The sequence below is a fragment of the Leuciscus leuciscus genome, assembly GCF_965113295.1.
Source record: "Leuciscus leuciscus genome assembly, chromosome: 21".
Lineage (NCBI taxonomy): Eukaryota > Metazoa > Chordata > Actinopteri > Cypriniformes > Leuciscidae > Leuciscus > Leuciscus leuciscus.
The window spans coordinates 3040690-3058622 of NC_138745.1; the positions used below are offsets into that span (position 1 = coordinate 3040690).

General features: G+C 35.0%; 1 protein-coding gene across 1 annotated transcript in view; it reads left to right on the top strand.

The window, feature by feature from the left end:
• Positions 1-68: 68 nt before the first annotated feature.
• The window catches only part of rab26 (RAB26, member RAS oncogene family), an 84382-nt gene continuing 66517 nt past the window's right edge, over positions 69-17933 (top strand). Inside the window, exons 1-2 of the mRNA XM_082152560.1 lie at positions 69-593; positions 3249-3434. Of these exons, the coding sequence (XP_082008686.1) occupies positions 423-593; positions 3249-3434 (357 nt within the window). The 5' untranslated portion in view covers positions 69-422. The remainder of the gene's footprint in view (positions 594-3248; positions 3435-17933) is intronic.

The window sequence follows — 17933 nt, forward strand, 5'->3', positions numbered from 1 at the left end:
AGCTAAAAACCAATCCTGATGTACGTTCAAAATAAGACTGCGCCTTTAAGAGGGTTTTGTATTCACACAAGTGGAGACTGAGCGCTCGCGCGCGCTTCACTGATTGTTGACAACGCGCGTGCACTACTACTCCGCTTAAAGGAGTGAGGTGAATTTTCCCTTTCATACTGACGGAGCATCAGGACAAGTGCATTTAAGAGGCTGAGACGTTTTTTCTTTGCACATTTTTGGACCACAGAAGCAGGTGCACCGCGCGCACTCATTATTTGACGCAAACCCGAAGTCATGCGCTCGCTTATTGCTGAAAAGTTAATTCACGCTTGCTAAGACAAACACATCGGGAAAAGTAACCTGGTTGCTGCATAGAGCGTGCTTTATAAATTACTCGTCGCACGTTCACACGGGGAACAATTATTCTAATAATGTCGAGGAAAAAAGCGGTGAAAGGAAAGGGGAGTTCAAATTCTCCGAGCTCATCTCCCATTAGCGATAAAGAGAAGGGAAAGAAAGTCCTGACCCAGTCCAACGGAGTGGTGTATCCCAGCAGACCTTCTCTCAGCAACAGTGGAGAGTTCTACGACATCGCCTTCAAGGTACAAGACGAGCTCATTTCCACAACGCGAACAGCATGCAGTATGGCAAGCCGAACACACATTTATTCATTTATTTATTTTTTATATTAGCCTACTAGTAACCAAATGTATTTATTTTAATATTTACTACTAAGTAATTTCAGTGCCTATATTTGAATTTCTCTAGTTCTATTATTCCAAATATAATTAGTAGGCTATCTTATGACTAGTTCTCATTCATTACATCTCAATAGTATCAGGAGCCATTTAATTGGTAACTAATTTGATGTAACTAACATTCTCTGGGCTTCTGAGGCTCTTCATCCTGAATTTTGTTGAAGTAAACTTAAGAATAACCTTTATATTAACAGTAATATTTCAAGAAAAATGCTTTACTGGACTGAAGCTGCATGTTTACATGATGCATCATTTATTATAAAAATCATGAGTATGAATATGATCATCAGGCTTGTAGAAGGTTTATTTGTTCATCTCTCAAACATTGTATTGCATTATGTTTTAAAACTACAGAGGTTTGGTCATAAACTAAGCATTTAAATATCTTACTAAGACATATTATTGGCTGATATAGATTTTTGTTTGTATTTTATGTCAGTATCTGCTGTACTGTTATAAAGATCTCATTGATTTACATTACAAGCATCAGAATTTCATCACTTTTTGTCCATATAAATATCAGCATAATTATAATCAGCTTATTTTTGCTCAGTTTGAGTCTCTGAATAAAGTTGAGCTGTTTTTTTCCTCCATATTCTCAATAAATCATACTATATGAGCCATGATGTTTATGATAGCCTACTCCCAAAAAAAAGAAGAAAAAAATAAGCATTTTTATTTTATTTATATTTTCTTATATTTTGTTCAATAAATTGTTCCACTTGATTTTTTTTTTCCATAAATCGATAAGCCAATTACTAAGTGTTAAAATGGCTTGCCATACTTGTGCATGCATATGTGGTTGGAAATATTTTTCCAGCATAAACATGGCTGCTGTGTTATAAAATGTATATTTCATAGCTCAAATGATTGTGTGGAGATTTACTATGCAATGAGTTTGTGGCCTTTATTTATGCCACGGCAATTAAAAACAATGGAATACTATCCAGCTGTCCCATATGGATGGGGATTTTGCGCTCTGTTTGACTGGAGTTGAGCCTCTAATTGAACAGCTGTGTCAATACAGATAAGCCAGAGCACAGAAACTGAGTTATCCAGCCGGACTCAAGCTTGCTCAGTTACAAGCATTCACACCAACCGATTCGGCTTTCTCCGGTCTGAATAATCAAGAGTTTTTGAGCTTTACATATTTAGGCTTAAATGTTTAAGTGACTTCGGTGTGGAAGACGGTTCTGATCTGGTGAATAATGCATTAATATAATCATTCCCTGATGATGAATCATATATATATATATATAGTCATGCTTATTCATCAAATTGCATCAAATGGAATCAAGAACATCATCAGTCACGAGTGGACAGTGCAAAAGAACAGGAATAGCTGTGTGCAACTCCCGATTTCCCAAACTGATCCTGCAGATCCATATGTTTAAACAAGCATTTCCTAACGTGCTTTCTACTCCTGCATATCATTTAGCATTGGTGTAAATATTAATAAAATAAATAAACTTTTTTTTTTTTTTTTTTCAGTCTATGAAATAAACCAATGCTGTTTCTGAAGAATTATAATTTAAGAAGCTTCATCCTTTAATGAACCTTTAAAAAGTTTAGCATACTTTTAAAAATAGTACTTATTATGGAAATAATATACTTAAGTGTGAACTGAATGCAATGTTTTCAGACACTTAATTGCATGTTATTTTTCGCTTAAATGCAAATGTATTAAAGTTTAAATTGATATAAAATGCAATAAGTTGCTTTTTTGACTCACTTAACTGGGACTTAAGTACAGCTTTACATGTACATTCATTTCATAATTAATTCTATTGTCTTCGAAAAGTGTTCCGACACACATTTATAAATAAAACTGAAATATACTTTAAAGCCACTTCTGTTCGAACTTGTCATGTATGTACAATTTAGTACATTTAATTAACTTTAAATCTCATATCAAATAACACACTTCAAGTACTTTACATGTGCTTTAGTATGTCAACACGTCAAGGTTTGTACTTCTTTAAAGCATGACAAAACGTGATTTAAAATACTTTAAAATAAAAAATGTACATGCACTTTTTAAAAGTGTGTCACGAAAGTGTATTCTCTTTAAGTGGGCTTTATTTCATTAATGTTATATTATGTGCAAGTAGTTTAAAAAAAGAAAGAAATATACTTTAGAATTTGAAGTACACATCAAGTACACTTCTTTTTAACTCAAGTTTTAACAGGTCTGAAGGGAATCTAAATAAAACAGTGAGTTTATTTTGAAATGAAGTTCAGAGAAGTCAACATTTTATGTTTTATAGCTTTAACAAAGCAAAATCCATTCCCTCTGCAAGCAAACCTCTCCGATATTCCTGTCTTTAATCTTTACGGCCTTGAAAGAGTCTCTCTAAGTGCTGCAGGGAAACAGACATGGTTTGATTGACACTGATGGAAGGATGAGAGGATGTTTGTCTCTTAATAGAATAAGAGGCAGGGAAGACGAGGGAGGGATTATGGGATATATTGCATGCTTCATCATGTGTTTTTCTCCAGGTAATGCTGGTCGGTGACTCTGGCGTGGGGAAAACATGTCTGTTGGTTCGCTTTAAAGATGGAGCATTTCTGGCTGGGAGCTTCATCTCAACAGTTGGCATAGACTTCAGGGTGAGTGGAGAATATGAAATATACATGCATTCATCATGCATATGCACTACCTGTCAAAAGGTTGGAATAATTCAGGTGTATTTAAAGTGAAATATCGAAATAAAGTTTCATGAGACTTCTTTTAAACATTAATAAAATGTAATTATTCCACAGTGTAAATGCATGCATTTACATCAGCGTCAGAATTCATGGTCGATTATTATTTCATGGCAATCCTAAATTGCACTCATTTAAAGTCCCCCTGTGGTGAAAATCCAGCTTTTAATGTAGTTTATGTGTCTTTGTGGTGTTTTTAATATGCTTTAAGACAAACCATGTGTAAATTCATAAGTCGACAGCATTGCTGAGTATTTTCTCCTTAAAACTGCAGTGAACCAAAGACAGTCTCAAACACACGCTTTGAAATCGCTGGTGTTTCTGACGTCACAAACTACCTTGTAACCAATCAGATCAACGTGTGATCGTCAACCAGTGGATCTCTGAGCTGAGTGAGTGAGTGGAGGCGGGGCTCATTTGCATATTCATAGAGCCGTGCATACTTAATGAGGCAAGGGTGTCGAGTTACATTCAAGATATTTTAAGGAAAAAACGTTTAAATATGTCATTTTGGTGATCAAAGATGAGTTTTAAAGGGGGACTTTAAGTAAAATCAACTGGTTCTAAAATGGAAAGATGGCAGACTCTGTCTTTATTTTCATTGGCCTCACATACAAACTCTAAAGTCTTATGTTTTTCTTTTATGAAGCAACAAAGCCCTAATTTGTTACATCTGGCAATAAAATAGGCCATGTGTGAGTCTCTTTTCTTTTATATCAATAAGAAGAATCCATCATTATCTATTGAAGCTCCTCAGGGCTTGTATTTTCAGAGTAATTTTAAGAGCACTAGAGACAGATGACATGAACAGATGAAGGATTTGTCGTTCTGAGACTTTAGTGCATCATTTCAGCTCTTCCATTACTTCAATACAGCCAAGGGCAAAGAGCTTCACAAGCCCAGTATTTCATCATTTATGTGAACTAATCTAGAGGACTGGACAAAGTGTCTTTGTGTTCGGACTGCTTGGGTCAATGAATTTCGGACAGGGTTCATATAAGGTCGGTTTTTAGATGGACGGAGAAAATTGTGGCTGGAGTTTACAGGTCTTTTAAAAAAAAGATTTTTTTTCATCAAAAGGTATATTGAATAAAATTCATGGTAGTTCGTTAATAACCTTGATATTTTATTTGAGATATGATGCCGAAAACTATACATAGGAACATAACCATTTTATTTTTCATTTAGTTGTGCATTAGTCTTACAAGATTTGAGTCTTAATCATATTCCCTCTTTCTGTCTTCAAATACTTGTTTTATTTAGTTTTACTATCAGTTAACGTGGCAAACAGTTAGAAAATTGTTACAAACAAAGAGAAAACCGAATCAACTTGTTTCAACGCATGCATTAGTGCTGTTTCATTCCTGAATGATCAGTGTTTTTGAATGAATCGCTTGAGTGAATGATTCAGTGACTCACCTATAAAGACATTACTTGTTTCGTTCCTGAATGAATCAGTGTTTTTGAATTAATTGCCTGAGTGAATGATTCAATGATTCGCTTATAAAGACAATTACTTGTTGTTTTTTTCCTGAATGAATCAGTGTTTTGAACAAATTGCCTGAGTGAATGATTCAGTGACTCACTCATAAAGGCCATTACTTGTTTTGTTCTTGAGTGAATCAATGTTTTGAACAAATTTCTGAGTGAATGATTCAGTGACTCACCAGGGCTCGAATTTCGGTGCGGGATTGCGAGTATTGCGCATAATTTTAATCAATCCCGCAGGTCTCCCACTTATAATGCGGGAAATTCCCGTAAACATTGATTCACTTTAGCATGTAGGTTGTTTTGGTAAATTAATCCACACAGATTATAAAATCAAATCAGTCATTTTAAAACTGTCTGCGAGACGCAATTTCACAAACAGCGTGAGTGATTCAGCGGTGCCGCGTCTTCTATCTCTCGTCTCTCAAAATGGGTTGAACAAGGTAATCGTTGCAGGCGGCGATAATACACTCTCGCGTTTCGGGAGTCGGGATAGACGGAATTGTCACTTGCATAATCGGGCCAGCATTGCATCATGAGTAACTAAAGTTTACCATTTGCACGTCTTTTTAAGTCTTACCAGTTTAAACATTCACACGATTTTAAACTATTCAGTACTTGCGCGCTGTCTGAGAGATGTTTTTTTCTCTGCACACATACATAGAGTAAAGCCGCCTCACACACAGCTCGCGGGTAACAAAAGTTATTTTTCGTGGTTTATATCGCTTTAACAGTCAAAAACATGCGAAAATGATGTCAATTTCGGTCTTGGTGAGTATCCTCTAAACACAGTCGGTTATGTCTTAAATAAGCATTAATCGCACGTGACCGTATAATGAACACAGGATCCGTGCACTAGCTCTTAAAGGGACAGCAGCCATATGTGTCTGTCATTCATTTGGTTGTCAAAACATAGCTTTCATTTGAAGGAATCAGGATTAATAGCCTATGTATTTAATTTAGTCAGGACTAAATACTACCCAGTGTTATTTTACATTTGATTACTTTATTCAGTCTCTGTAGTATTTCTGAATACTAGTGTTAGACCTAAGCAAAAACTTTTCTCTTTATTTCTCTTTATTGGTATCTTTATTCTGTTGTATATATTTGTGCTACTTTTTTCAATTTAATTCAAAGATTGAAATCAAGCTTCCTTGTGTTGTGTAAATTCTTAAGAACAAAATTACCCCATTGTAAAAATGCAATGAGTGAGCATACATTTAGGCGAGATAAATGTAATAAAAAAAAAGTCTAAACTCCCCCCTCAAATTAAAAATCCCCCCTCCATAAGAATCACCTAAGGGGGATTTCCCCCCCATTTTCCAAAACGAAATTCAGGCCCTGCTCACTTATAAAGACAATTCCTTTTCCTGAATGAATCAGTGTTTTGAACAAATTGCCTGAGTGAATGATTCAGTGACTCACTCATGTAGGCCATTACTTGTTACGTTCTTGAATGAATCAGTGTTTTGAACAAATTGCCGAGTGAATTATTCAATGACTCACTCATAAAGGCCATTACTTTTGTTCTTGAATGAATCAGTGTTTTGAACAAATTGCCTGAGTGAATGATTCAGTGACTCACTTAAAAACACATTACTTGTTTCATTCCTGAATGAATTTGTGTTTTCAGCAAATTGCCTGAGTGAATTATTCAATGACTCACTCATATAGGCCATTACTTGTTACGTTCTTGAATGAATCAGTGTTTTGAACAAATTGCAGAGTGAATGATTCAGTGACTCACTTATAAAGACAATTACTTGTTTCTTTCCTGAATGAATCAGTGTTTTTGAATTAATCGCATGAGTGAATGACTCATAAAGACTGAGCATCACAAAAATAAATTACATTTTAAAATATATTAAAAAAGAGAACCATTATTTTAAATTGTACAAATATTTCATAATATTACAGTTTTTTTTTTTTTTTTTTAACTGCAGGCTTGATGAGCATAAGAGACTTCTTTCAAAAACATTAAAAATAGTAATGTTTCCAAACTTTTGACTGGTACTGTATGTATATAACGTATATGTATATATGTTATATAATCTCTGACATAACTGCAAAGAAATATTTTCTAACTTAGTATTTTTGTCTTGTTTTACATTTAAGAATGTTGAGATATTGTTAATCAAAACACATTTATTTGTTATATTAATGTCAAAAGATATTGAGTCTTTTTTTCTGAATAAATTATCAAAATTAAGTTTGTTTAAAACAAGAAAAATGTCCCATTGTCAGATATTTGTTCATATTTTAACCAGACTTAACATCTTAAATAACTTTGCTTCTCCAGAAAAATGAATCTTGATTTAAGAATGTTTAGATATTTGTATGGAAAAACAAGACAGAATTTCTGATGAAAAACATAATTTTTTGCAGCGAATACAGAAGAGTAATATTAAACTGCTGAATGTGGAATGAAAAGAATCTATTGATGTGTCATTTGTGCTCTTGCTGTCCTTCAGTTAATAGTAAATTGATTTTAGTGTAAATAATACATACGCTTCTTCTGCTTGTCTGCTAGACTAATTCATTCAATTCATCTTAGTCAAACAAGTATTCGCTATTGAATACAACTAAATACTAAGAGAAAATGAGTTCTTTAGAAATCATGTTGTGTGCAGTGTTGCTCTGTCCTCAACTTCTGTGCTGTCGATTACCGCAGAAAATAATATTGACTCCGTAAAGCAGTTTGTGAGCCTAAAATGAATGTATTGGCCAAATAAACAACATAGTGAATGTAAAAGTAGGGATGCACCGATATGAACATTTTGGCCGATAATTCTTTATATTTGAAAGTCGATAATTGATAAATTGGCCAATAAATCTAAGTCCAAATTTTTATTTTATTTTTGAGAGCCTGATTACAAAAACAAAAGTCTCACCATTAAATCCATGACCCAAACACACAATAATAATGTTCTCATTATAATGTTATGTAGACTTTATGACAGACTTGCGCTGCACATGTTGCACTTTACTGTATTTTCCTTTTTTGATGTGATTCCAATCATATTTCAAGCAATTCAAAACCATCATGTTGAACAGTGGCATCTGAAGTGTCTCAGCTGAAGGAACTAATACAATTTATTTATCGGCTTTAATATATCAGCCAAATTTCCTTATCGGGCCGATAACAATAGGTGCGTTTCCATTACAGATTTGCGCAAAACTTTAGTGTTTTTTTTTTTTTTTTTTTTTCTTCCATGTCTACAAAAACTAATTCGAAATAACGGCGTTTCCATTAACCGATGTTATGTGACTAAAACTTCATTTTTTCCATTTTTCGCGATAAGTAAAATCAATCCAAAAACCATGGCAACGGATGTTGGTAGGTTTCCCAGCCACTGCACTGGCCATTATTATTAATCGAAGGAGATTCTGGGTGTTTCTCCCTCAGATCTGCTTCGAGGTCTTGATTGTGGCATTTATATGAGGTTTAGAATCCAATATTCCTGTAATTCTTTTGTCTTTTATGAATTTAATAAAGAGCTCTGTCTCGTATTCTGTCCAAACACAGTGCGTCGTCTAAATGCGCAAAAACTGTTTCCATTGCAGTTTTGCGAAATATTTCTTTGTCGAATTGCCTGAAAAACCTCCTCATGCGAGCGGGAAAACTTTTTTTGCTATTAAATGCGAGTTTTTGCGAAATTGATGTGTTTCCATTGGGCGTATTTTCAATTCGCAATTTCAATTTGCGCAATTTGAAGGGTAATGGAAACGCGGCTAATAACATAAAAATATATCCGCTGATACCGATATGGTGGCTGATATATCGTGCATCGCGAATGAAATGGTCTTGGCTTACATTTACATTTAGTCATTTAGCAGACGCTTTTATCCAAAGCGACTTACAAATTAGGACTAAATTAAGCGAGTCATCATGAAGAGGCAAAAACAACGCAAGAAGTGCTCAAAATACGAAGTTCAGGCATTATTCAGAGTAGCATAAGCCCGATAAGTGAGGTTTTAAAGGGAAAGGGAAGTTTTTATTTATTTAATTTTTAATTTTTTTTATGAGGTTAAGTGCTCACGGAAGAGATTGGTTTTCAGCTGTCTTTTGAATGTTGTCAGGGATTCTGCATTCCGGATGAGGGTGGGGAGAGCATTCCACCAGCATGGAACTGTGAATGAGAATGTTCTGGAAAGTGATTTTGTGGCTCTCTGTGATGGAACCACGAGACGTCGCTCGTTGACCGATCGTAGGTGTCTGGTAGGGATGTAGACTCGTAGGAGTGAGTGAAAGTAGGAGGGAGCTGAGCCTGTGACAGATCTGTAAGCAAGCGTCAGTGCCTTGAACTTGATGCGAGCAGCGAGAGGTAGCCAGTGCAGAGAGATGAACAGAGGAGTGACGTGGGCCCTCTTGGGCTCGTTGAAGACAAGACGAGCTGCAGCGTTCTGAATCATTTGTAGAGCTTTAGTTGCACATGATGGAAGTCCGGCCAGAAGAGCATTGCAGTAGTCGAGCCTAGAGATGACCAGGGCCTGGACGAGAAGTTGTGTTGCATGCTCAGTTAGGAAATGCCTGATCTTCCTGATGTTGTGCAGTGCAAACCTGCATGATCGAGCTGTCTTTGAAATGTGATCTGAGCTTAGGAAATAATCTCCATCATCTGTATTAGAATCGTCAGCTGTGAGTCGAGTCTCTGTTCAGATTTGCTGGTCAAACTGGTCACTTCTGATGTCGACCAAAAGCAGTTTCAGTGTGTGCTGCTGTTTTCTCGCAGCATTATGAATTCCTCGTCCGTCACGAATGACTGATAGTTCTGCCCTTTCACTTCATTTATGAGACCAGCAAGCCTGATCTCCAGCTGAATATATTCATAAAGCTCACTTATAGCAGAGCTGTAGGTGTAGGAAACTACACTAATGCCACCGCGGCTCATTTGCATCTGAATAGTGTGTTGGGAAAAATGGGTTGACAGCACTCAAACGCATTTCCCGGTTTAGAGAGTCCTGGATCACGGCGTGTGTCTGCAGGCTTGCACTCATAAGGACACTTGCTGTGCTGATAGTGTGCTTTCTGATCGCTCACAAGACTGGCAGGAAAACTGAGTCTATTTTTTCCTCTGTGTCTGGTTGCATAAAACAACCAGTCCAATCAGATTCCACTGTGCACAAATCACTCCTGAGATTTCACTGATCTAGTTCTACACACACATGCATTAAATGAACTGAAAAGCCATTGTGCATTGGTGACTGACATTTTTTTATTTTTTATGAAAGCTCACCAAAGCTGCATTTTTATATGATCAAAAATGCAATAAAATAGTGAAATATTATTACATTTTGAAAAAAGCTGTTATATGTGAATATGTTAAAATATAATTTATTCCTGTGATCAAAGCTGAATTTTCAGCATCATTACTCCAGTCTTCAGTGTCACATGATCCTTCAGAAATCATATTATTATGCTGATTTATGATTATTATCAATATTAATGAATATTCATTGATTCATTATCGGAAATCATGATGCATTTTAATTCGTGAGATTCTTTGATGAACTGAAAGTTCAAAAGAACAACATTTATTTGGAATATAATTTTTTTTTTTTAACATTATAAATGTCTTTACGGTCACTTTTGATCAATGTAATGCATCCTTGCTGAATGAACGTATTAATTTTTTCAAATCTTTCTGAGCCCAAACCTTTGAACATTAGTGTTTATATAATAAATCAGACTGATGTACGGTAGGCATGTAGGCTGAAACAAGAGTTTTGCTTTGTCGTACAATGCCTTTTGATGGAACTGCAATATAATCACATAAATGCAAGTTATAACAATCTTTGTGTAAAAAAAGAACTGATAAGAATGTAATGTACCTTGAAATGCAATGTAAGTCGCTTTGGATAAAAGCATCTGCCAAATGCATAAATGTAAATGTAAAAAATAAACATATTAGTTGAGAACTAGTATCTTACATTAGCATTAACAACTCGTCAGTCCATTAATGAGCTGATGCTTATTTTGCATTTGTCTCCCTCTGAGAATGACATGATAGCACTTTAAAAGGTGTCCAATGTATAAACCAAAAATCATTTACAGAGTTTTAAAACACTTTACAGATCATTCAACACTGTCATTTGACATTGGAAATCTGTTGCATTAAAATAAATGGCATGTACTAGTTAGAAGTACACGGTAGAAAAACGAAGTTGAGGTTGTAAGACTATTGGAATATGTTTTACAAGAAAATATGATTTCATTCTTTCTACTTCAAAATTTCATGTTTAATTCAATGCAGTAAATTTCACTGTTCGTATACAGTATATTTTCCACTATTATTGAAGCATTTTGGAAGCCCTTTCCCTGTTGTTTTGAGGCTTGGTCATTATCTGACTGTAGAAAGTGTCCTTTTCTTTCACCGCTGGGACTTTAAGAATGGATGTCCTCGTCATGCATGTATGAATTCCTCTCGAGCCGCTTTCACAGGCTATCGATCCGCTTCTGCGGGACTACAGCTGCTGAACTACTGTAACACACGAGAGAGAGAAACACATGCATGCGCACACACACTCTTTATGATCGGAGAGATGGATTTATTCCAGCTCTCAAACAAAGAGCTTCTCATGTTGTGATATTCTTCCTGGATTTCTCCCACATCAGTGACCTCGACTCATCATGAAGTCTCAGTCTGCCTTTTCTTTATTCACCTCTGGCTCTCCAAAAAATCACTTGTGTGTGTTTATATAACATCTCCTGTCTATTATTCTCAGCCAAACCGAACGAATATTGTGATATTGTCATGGTGCATTGCAAACAATTATGGACTAAATAAATAAGAGTATAAGATTAGGAAAATAAAAGTCTTTGTGCAACACATGTGCCAAGAAATGTCCTCTAATGTTGTGAAAACATTCATATTTTCAATAGAAGTTTTAATTTAATGACTCTAATAAAGAGTTAAAATTAATGCACATTAAACACATGTGAGTGTACACATTTTAAAAAGTAAAAAAAAAAAAATTGTTTTTACAAAATCATTAATTATTAATTTGTGAATATCATTGATTTTTGAGGAGTCAGACTACATGACATTTTATAACCTTAACGAATCTTGCCTTGTCATAAAAAGTTAAATTATTTGATAATTTAAGATATTTAATGACCCTGACACACACTTTATAATTAGACTTTTTATTTATTTATTTTTTGCATTTAAGCATTTGTCACTTTATCAAAAAATTACTTGCATTGCATTCAAGATATACATTTTATCATATAAATTAAGCTTTTCTTCATTATGATATCAGGACGTTTGTATCACCATGATATTTGGGACTTCAAGCGTAAACCACTGTAGTTTTGGACATGTACAAATGGCGATACCATAGTATTACTAAAAATACCATGGTTTTGTGATTTATATGTGTCTGGGAGAATGTGAAAGATTCTCTATTAAAACTGTCTTTGCGCATAATCAGCAGGCACAGGATTCTCTTGTTCGAGAAACAACTGCGCTTTTATTTATTCGTTCACTTTCTGGCTAAAGTTGAAGTCACAGCTTGAAAGCTCCGGTGTGGGAAGAGTCCCGTCGTCGTCTCCTCAGCATCTCACTTGTTCACACTCACTCAAACACATAATCTGTGTATTTGTCACTTAGACAACTGGATTCAGGCTCTCCGCTTTGGTTTTTAAAACAAATTTGCTAACCATAATAATGTAAATCACATCCCATTTTCATGCTTTGAATCACTAAGCACTTGCTGTTGTTGACTGTAACGCGCTGTTCTCTCTTATAGTGTTGTCACTCGAGGGTCTCTGGTGTTTAGAAAGACCAATTATCCACAGCCAGCCTCTTCATTGGAGAGCCTGTCAAACTAACATATATATATATATATATATATATATATATATATATATATATATATATATATATATATATATATATATATATATATATATATATATATATATATATATATATATATATTTTTTTTTTATATATTTATATAAATTTTTCTTTTCTATTTTGTGTTGTTGTCTATTTCTAAATCATGTTTATTTATATAATTTCTATTCTGACTTGTGTAAATAATTTTCAGATTTTATTTCTGTTATTCTTATTTTAATTCAGTGTCAGGAGAGTTTAAAAAAGCATTTCACTGCATGTCGTGTGTGTGACTAAACACACTCTATATATATATATATATATATATACTATAAACTATACTATAAAAAAAAAATATTTTATTTTATTTATTAGTCATTTATTACACACACACACACACACACACACACACACACACACACACACACACACACACACACACACACACACACACACACACACACACACACACACAGTAGTATATGTATGCATGTATATATGTGTATAGATATAAATATAGATAATTAGATGTATATAGAAATAAAAATGTTTTCCTACATTCTATTGTAAATTCTATCTCTAAGTTTAAATGTTATTCTTATTTTAATTTATTCTATGTGTGGAGAACAAAGCATTTTTTAATAAATGCATACATAAATTATACAGTTTCATAATTATATTAAGTAAAATGTCTTGTGCTATTCATTGGCTGTAAAATGTTATATAATATTTATGCGTGGACTATTATCTTTATACAGTATATTCATTTAATACAATTTAGACTGTAATGGTGTAAGTTTTCCTATAGAAGCTCACAGTTTGTGGCGTACTGTGAAACTCTGAGCTGTAACACGTTTCACTGATGCATGTCGTGGATGGAGTGCTTTAGTCTGAGTTGTTTTGCTGTGTTAAAGTCTTTGTCTCGACAGTGTTTGGCCTTGAGCGGAGCAAACGCTCAGTAAACATTTCAGTAAAACTGTTCACTTTAATCTGGTGCTGCTGAATGTGCTGTCGGCCTTTTAATATGATTTTTGCTGTGCCTAGAGAACGCACAGACTATAGCATTTATTTAATGCTTAATGAGCATTTAAAGTGTTGTTTAGACAGTAAATCATTCAGTTATCAGTCCTCCAGCTCAGCTAACAGCCTTTAGCGGACAGAAACACCTGCATATAGAGAATAAACAGGACCGTCACTGGGATTTGCTGTTTTCTTCATTGCTGCATGTTTGCCACAAAATGGAATTGGAATTATTTTGAGCTCTTGATACAGGAACTGTCTCAACTAGTCTACATTTTGTTTCTACATTAAGCATTATTAGGTTGTGAGACATTTTGATTTGATGATTTTTCTAAAATACTTGGTAACATTTTCCTTGAAATGTGGTAATTTTTTTTAATTTATGGTATTCAACATGCCTGCAAAGTATCAACACTCTGATATATTGTTGAATGTGAGTACAACATTTCTATTATGACTGTTATAGCGGGTCAATTTGACCCACATACTTTCATTGCAGTTGCACAGACACTCAGAAAACATTTTTTTAATGTATTTGGTTTCTTAACTTCTACATAAAAACATTTTTAGACAAGATTAGGACAATAAAAGTCTTTGTGCAACACATGTGCCAAGAAATGTCCTCTAATGTTGTGAAAACATTCATATTTTCAATAGAAGTTTCAATTTAATGACTCTAATAAAGAGTTAAAATTAATATCATTTTTATTGCACATTAAACACATGTGAGTGTACACATTTTAAAAAGTGAATATATTTTTTTTTTATACAAAATCATTAATTATTAATTTGTGAATATCATTGATTTTTGAGGAGTCAGACTACATGATATTTTATAACCTTAACAAATCTTGCCTTGTCATAAAAAGGTAAATTATTTGATAATTTAAGACATTTAATGACCCTGACACACAATCCCTTTTAATTAGACTTTATTTTATTTTATTTGTTTATTTTTACATTTATGCATTTGTCACTTTTATTGAAAGATGTCTTGCATTAAACATTATTAGGTTGTGGGGCATTTTGATTTATCTAAAATACTTGGTAACATTCTCCTTGAAATGTGGTAATTTTTCTAATTTATGGTATTCAACATGCCTGTAAAGTATCAACACTCTGATATATTGTTGAATGTGAGTACAAAATTTCTATTATGATTGTTATAGTGAGTCAGTTTGACCCACATACTTTCATTGCAGTTGCACAGACACCCAGAAAACATTTTTTTTTATGTATTTGGTTTCTTAACTTCTACATTTGCATTGATGCATTTGGCAGATGTTTTTATCTAAGGAAACTTACACTGCATTGAGGATATTTTTTCAATTCATGCATGTTAAGTTGTCTGGGAATCGAACCCATGAACTTGGCGTTGCGAGCACCATGATCTACTGGTTGAGAATATATTAAAGCACCTTTGGTGTTTCCATTGGTAAAACCAGAAATCGAGGCTAAGGAGGATATGATGTCATTGACAGGCGATGCAATGACACGGGCCGTTACACTGGTTAAAATAGATGCTTTCTCTGGATTTAAATGTTTATAAAAATTTCATTAAACTACTTTACAAAAAAAAACATGCATTTATTCATTATTCATTATAATGAATTTCAGAATTCAGTCTTTTACATGTTTTTCCTTTGTTTTTCACTTACAGACGACAACTCAAAACGATCCCTTTCACACAAACCATAAGAAAACGGCTAAAAATACTGTATTATTCATGCCAGGCCAGTAGATGGCGATGTCACTTGTAAAGAAACACTACACACCTATCGACTGAACACGTAGCACGCATGCGCATGATGTATTTTTGTAGTTTACACGGAGATGATAACGGTATTGTTTTCAAAAACTTGCACTTTGAAACCCATTTTCAAAAGTTTGGGTTTTCAGGCCCTAAAATGCAGTTGTCGTGTGACTGAATGGCCAAACCGTTTTCAGTTTTTAGTTGAAAGCAGTAATTTGTCTCATTCGTTTTATGTCATCATAAAACATTTTCAACGTCCTTAAACTCTCTGCTCATTTGAAGGGTTAGGGTCTTTGCCCGGCTCACTCACTCTTTGTGTGAAGTCGGCATCTAAAGCAGAATGGATGAAACGTGGCGCTGCCGGCGCTGATGGAAATCAGTTTAGACAGCAGTACCTAACAACTTTTTCACTTACACTCTGCATTACATATTTATTTTTGCCAGCCAGAAATGTTTTCCCTTACCATAATGTTTCCATCAGTGAAATAAAATGGTGATTTTGAATGTTTTCCAGCAGACAGTGAGCGAGTGTTGTGATCTTTATTGGAGCTAATGAGGGTCAGTCAGGATCTCTCTGAGGGACTCTGGCCCAGATGCCGTGTTTCAGCGAGTCTTTATCAGCGCCCGTGTAGAAGCTTGTACAGCTGCCGTTTCTTCTCCCTTGGAAACTTAAAATTCACCGTTTGGAAATTGGAACCGTTTGGGAATTGAGTTGAGGTGAATATAATAACAGCTGTTTCACTTTATTAATGAGCAGAAACAAAGAAGGAAGTCTAACACGAGTCCAAAAATACACGTAACAGCTTCACAAACATAAAAGACAATACTGGACGATGAGTAGAACTAAACTGAGGGCTTTAATACACAGGAGAAAAAACACACATGCTTAATAATGCTTTAATCATTATTAACTAGTTTTTTTTTTCATCATGCATATTAGTAGCATATTGGCTGTTTATAAGTATTTATAAAGCACATATTAATGCATGAGCATATTCTACATCCCTTAAAGGTGAACTAAGTAACTTTTTTTACCTTAACTGAACAGCTTCGGAGTCATTGGAATGGTTATATTACTTATTTCGGGTTGAATGGTGGTTGTTTCGCACCCCCCTGGTGCCCGTGAGCGGAAAATACGCACTTGCAACTTTGAGCCGGCGGGCCGCCGGCCGCTGCGTCAGGAAGTCTCGCGTGATATCAGGTCTCGCGATGTAAACAATTGCTTTACGGCCAAAAGAAATCTGCTAAAATGCTGTCATTATTGCGCTCCCTCACGCTGTCCGAACCCGAATGAAGAAGACTTTTTAAAGAACGTCCCGTCTGCTTTGATGTCGTTGATCTATAGACTCTGGTGTCTGAGAATCACCAACGAGTTTTTACAACAGTGTTGTCAAATATCTATTCCGAAGCTGTAGGGGGAGCTCTAGAGAGAAACCTGCCAGCAAAAAGCGAGAATACAGCGAAGAAGTCCCGAAACTACTGAGTGCTGCTTTAATGCTACAATACATAAACTTAACAACTACCTTACTTTCTATCAATAAGCAGTAATCAGGAGTTCATTGAGGGAAACTAAATTATGAGGGAAACTAAATTATGAGAGTTTTTATGCAAGAAACGTAGACTTGCATTATAAGCAGGGAAATAAAATGCGACAAAAGCCGATAATGTTCTTTGATTGGATTTAGTGCAGGCGTTACAAATGAAAGTATTTCATTCTCCATAGCAGTCTTTGTTCAGTATGACCGTTATCTGACTGCTGTCTTTTATCATCATGCAGGAATTAATGGACTTCATCAGCAAGAGGCTGATGGATGTTTAATGTGTGCTAAAGGAAGCTTTCGCTCAAGCGCTTGGGGCGTTTAACCAGTCGTGTGTGTGCGTGTGTGTGTGTGTGCGTGTGTGTGAGGTGTCGAAGGTCTGTGCATCTGTTTAAGCATATGTGCGCCTCACTGCAATCTTTACTGGCGCTTCGGCTCGCATATGCTGTGTGAGATTTCTGGATCTCCTTCTGCAGATTGAAATAATCCTATCACAAGTGTCATCCGTCAGACAGACTGCGTTCAAAACCGACATACTGTCAAAGCCACAGATAAAGCTGCCGTCTCATTCTTAAACCCTGTGTGCTCTGAAGCAGACGGAGACTTATGAGTTGGGTAAAGATATTGTGACGCGTGTGCGATATACTTATGAGGCCTGATATGATAGTTGAAAAGTAAAATTTACAGCTCGTCTTGAAATTCTTGAATTTGACAAAGTAAAATGGATTGAAAATGCCGTATAATTTATAAAAACCCTTAGTGATAATATGAGTTTTCTTTAACCTTGTGAAAATTCTGGGTTAAAAACAATGCAATTTGGGAGATTCAGTGTTCTGTT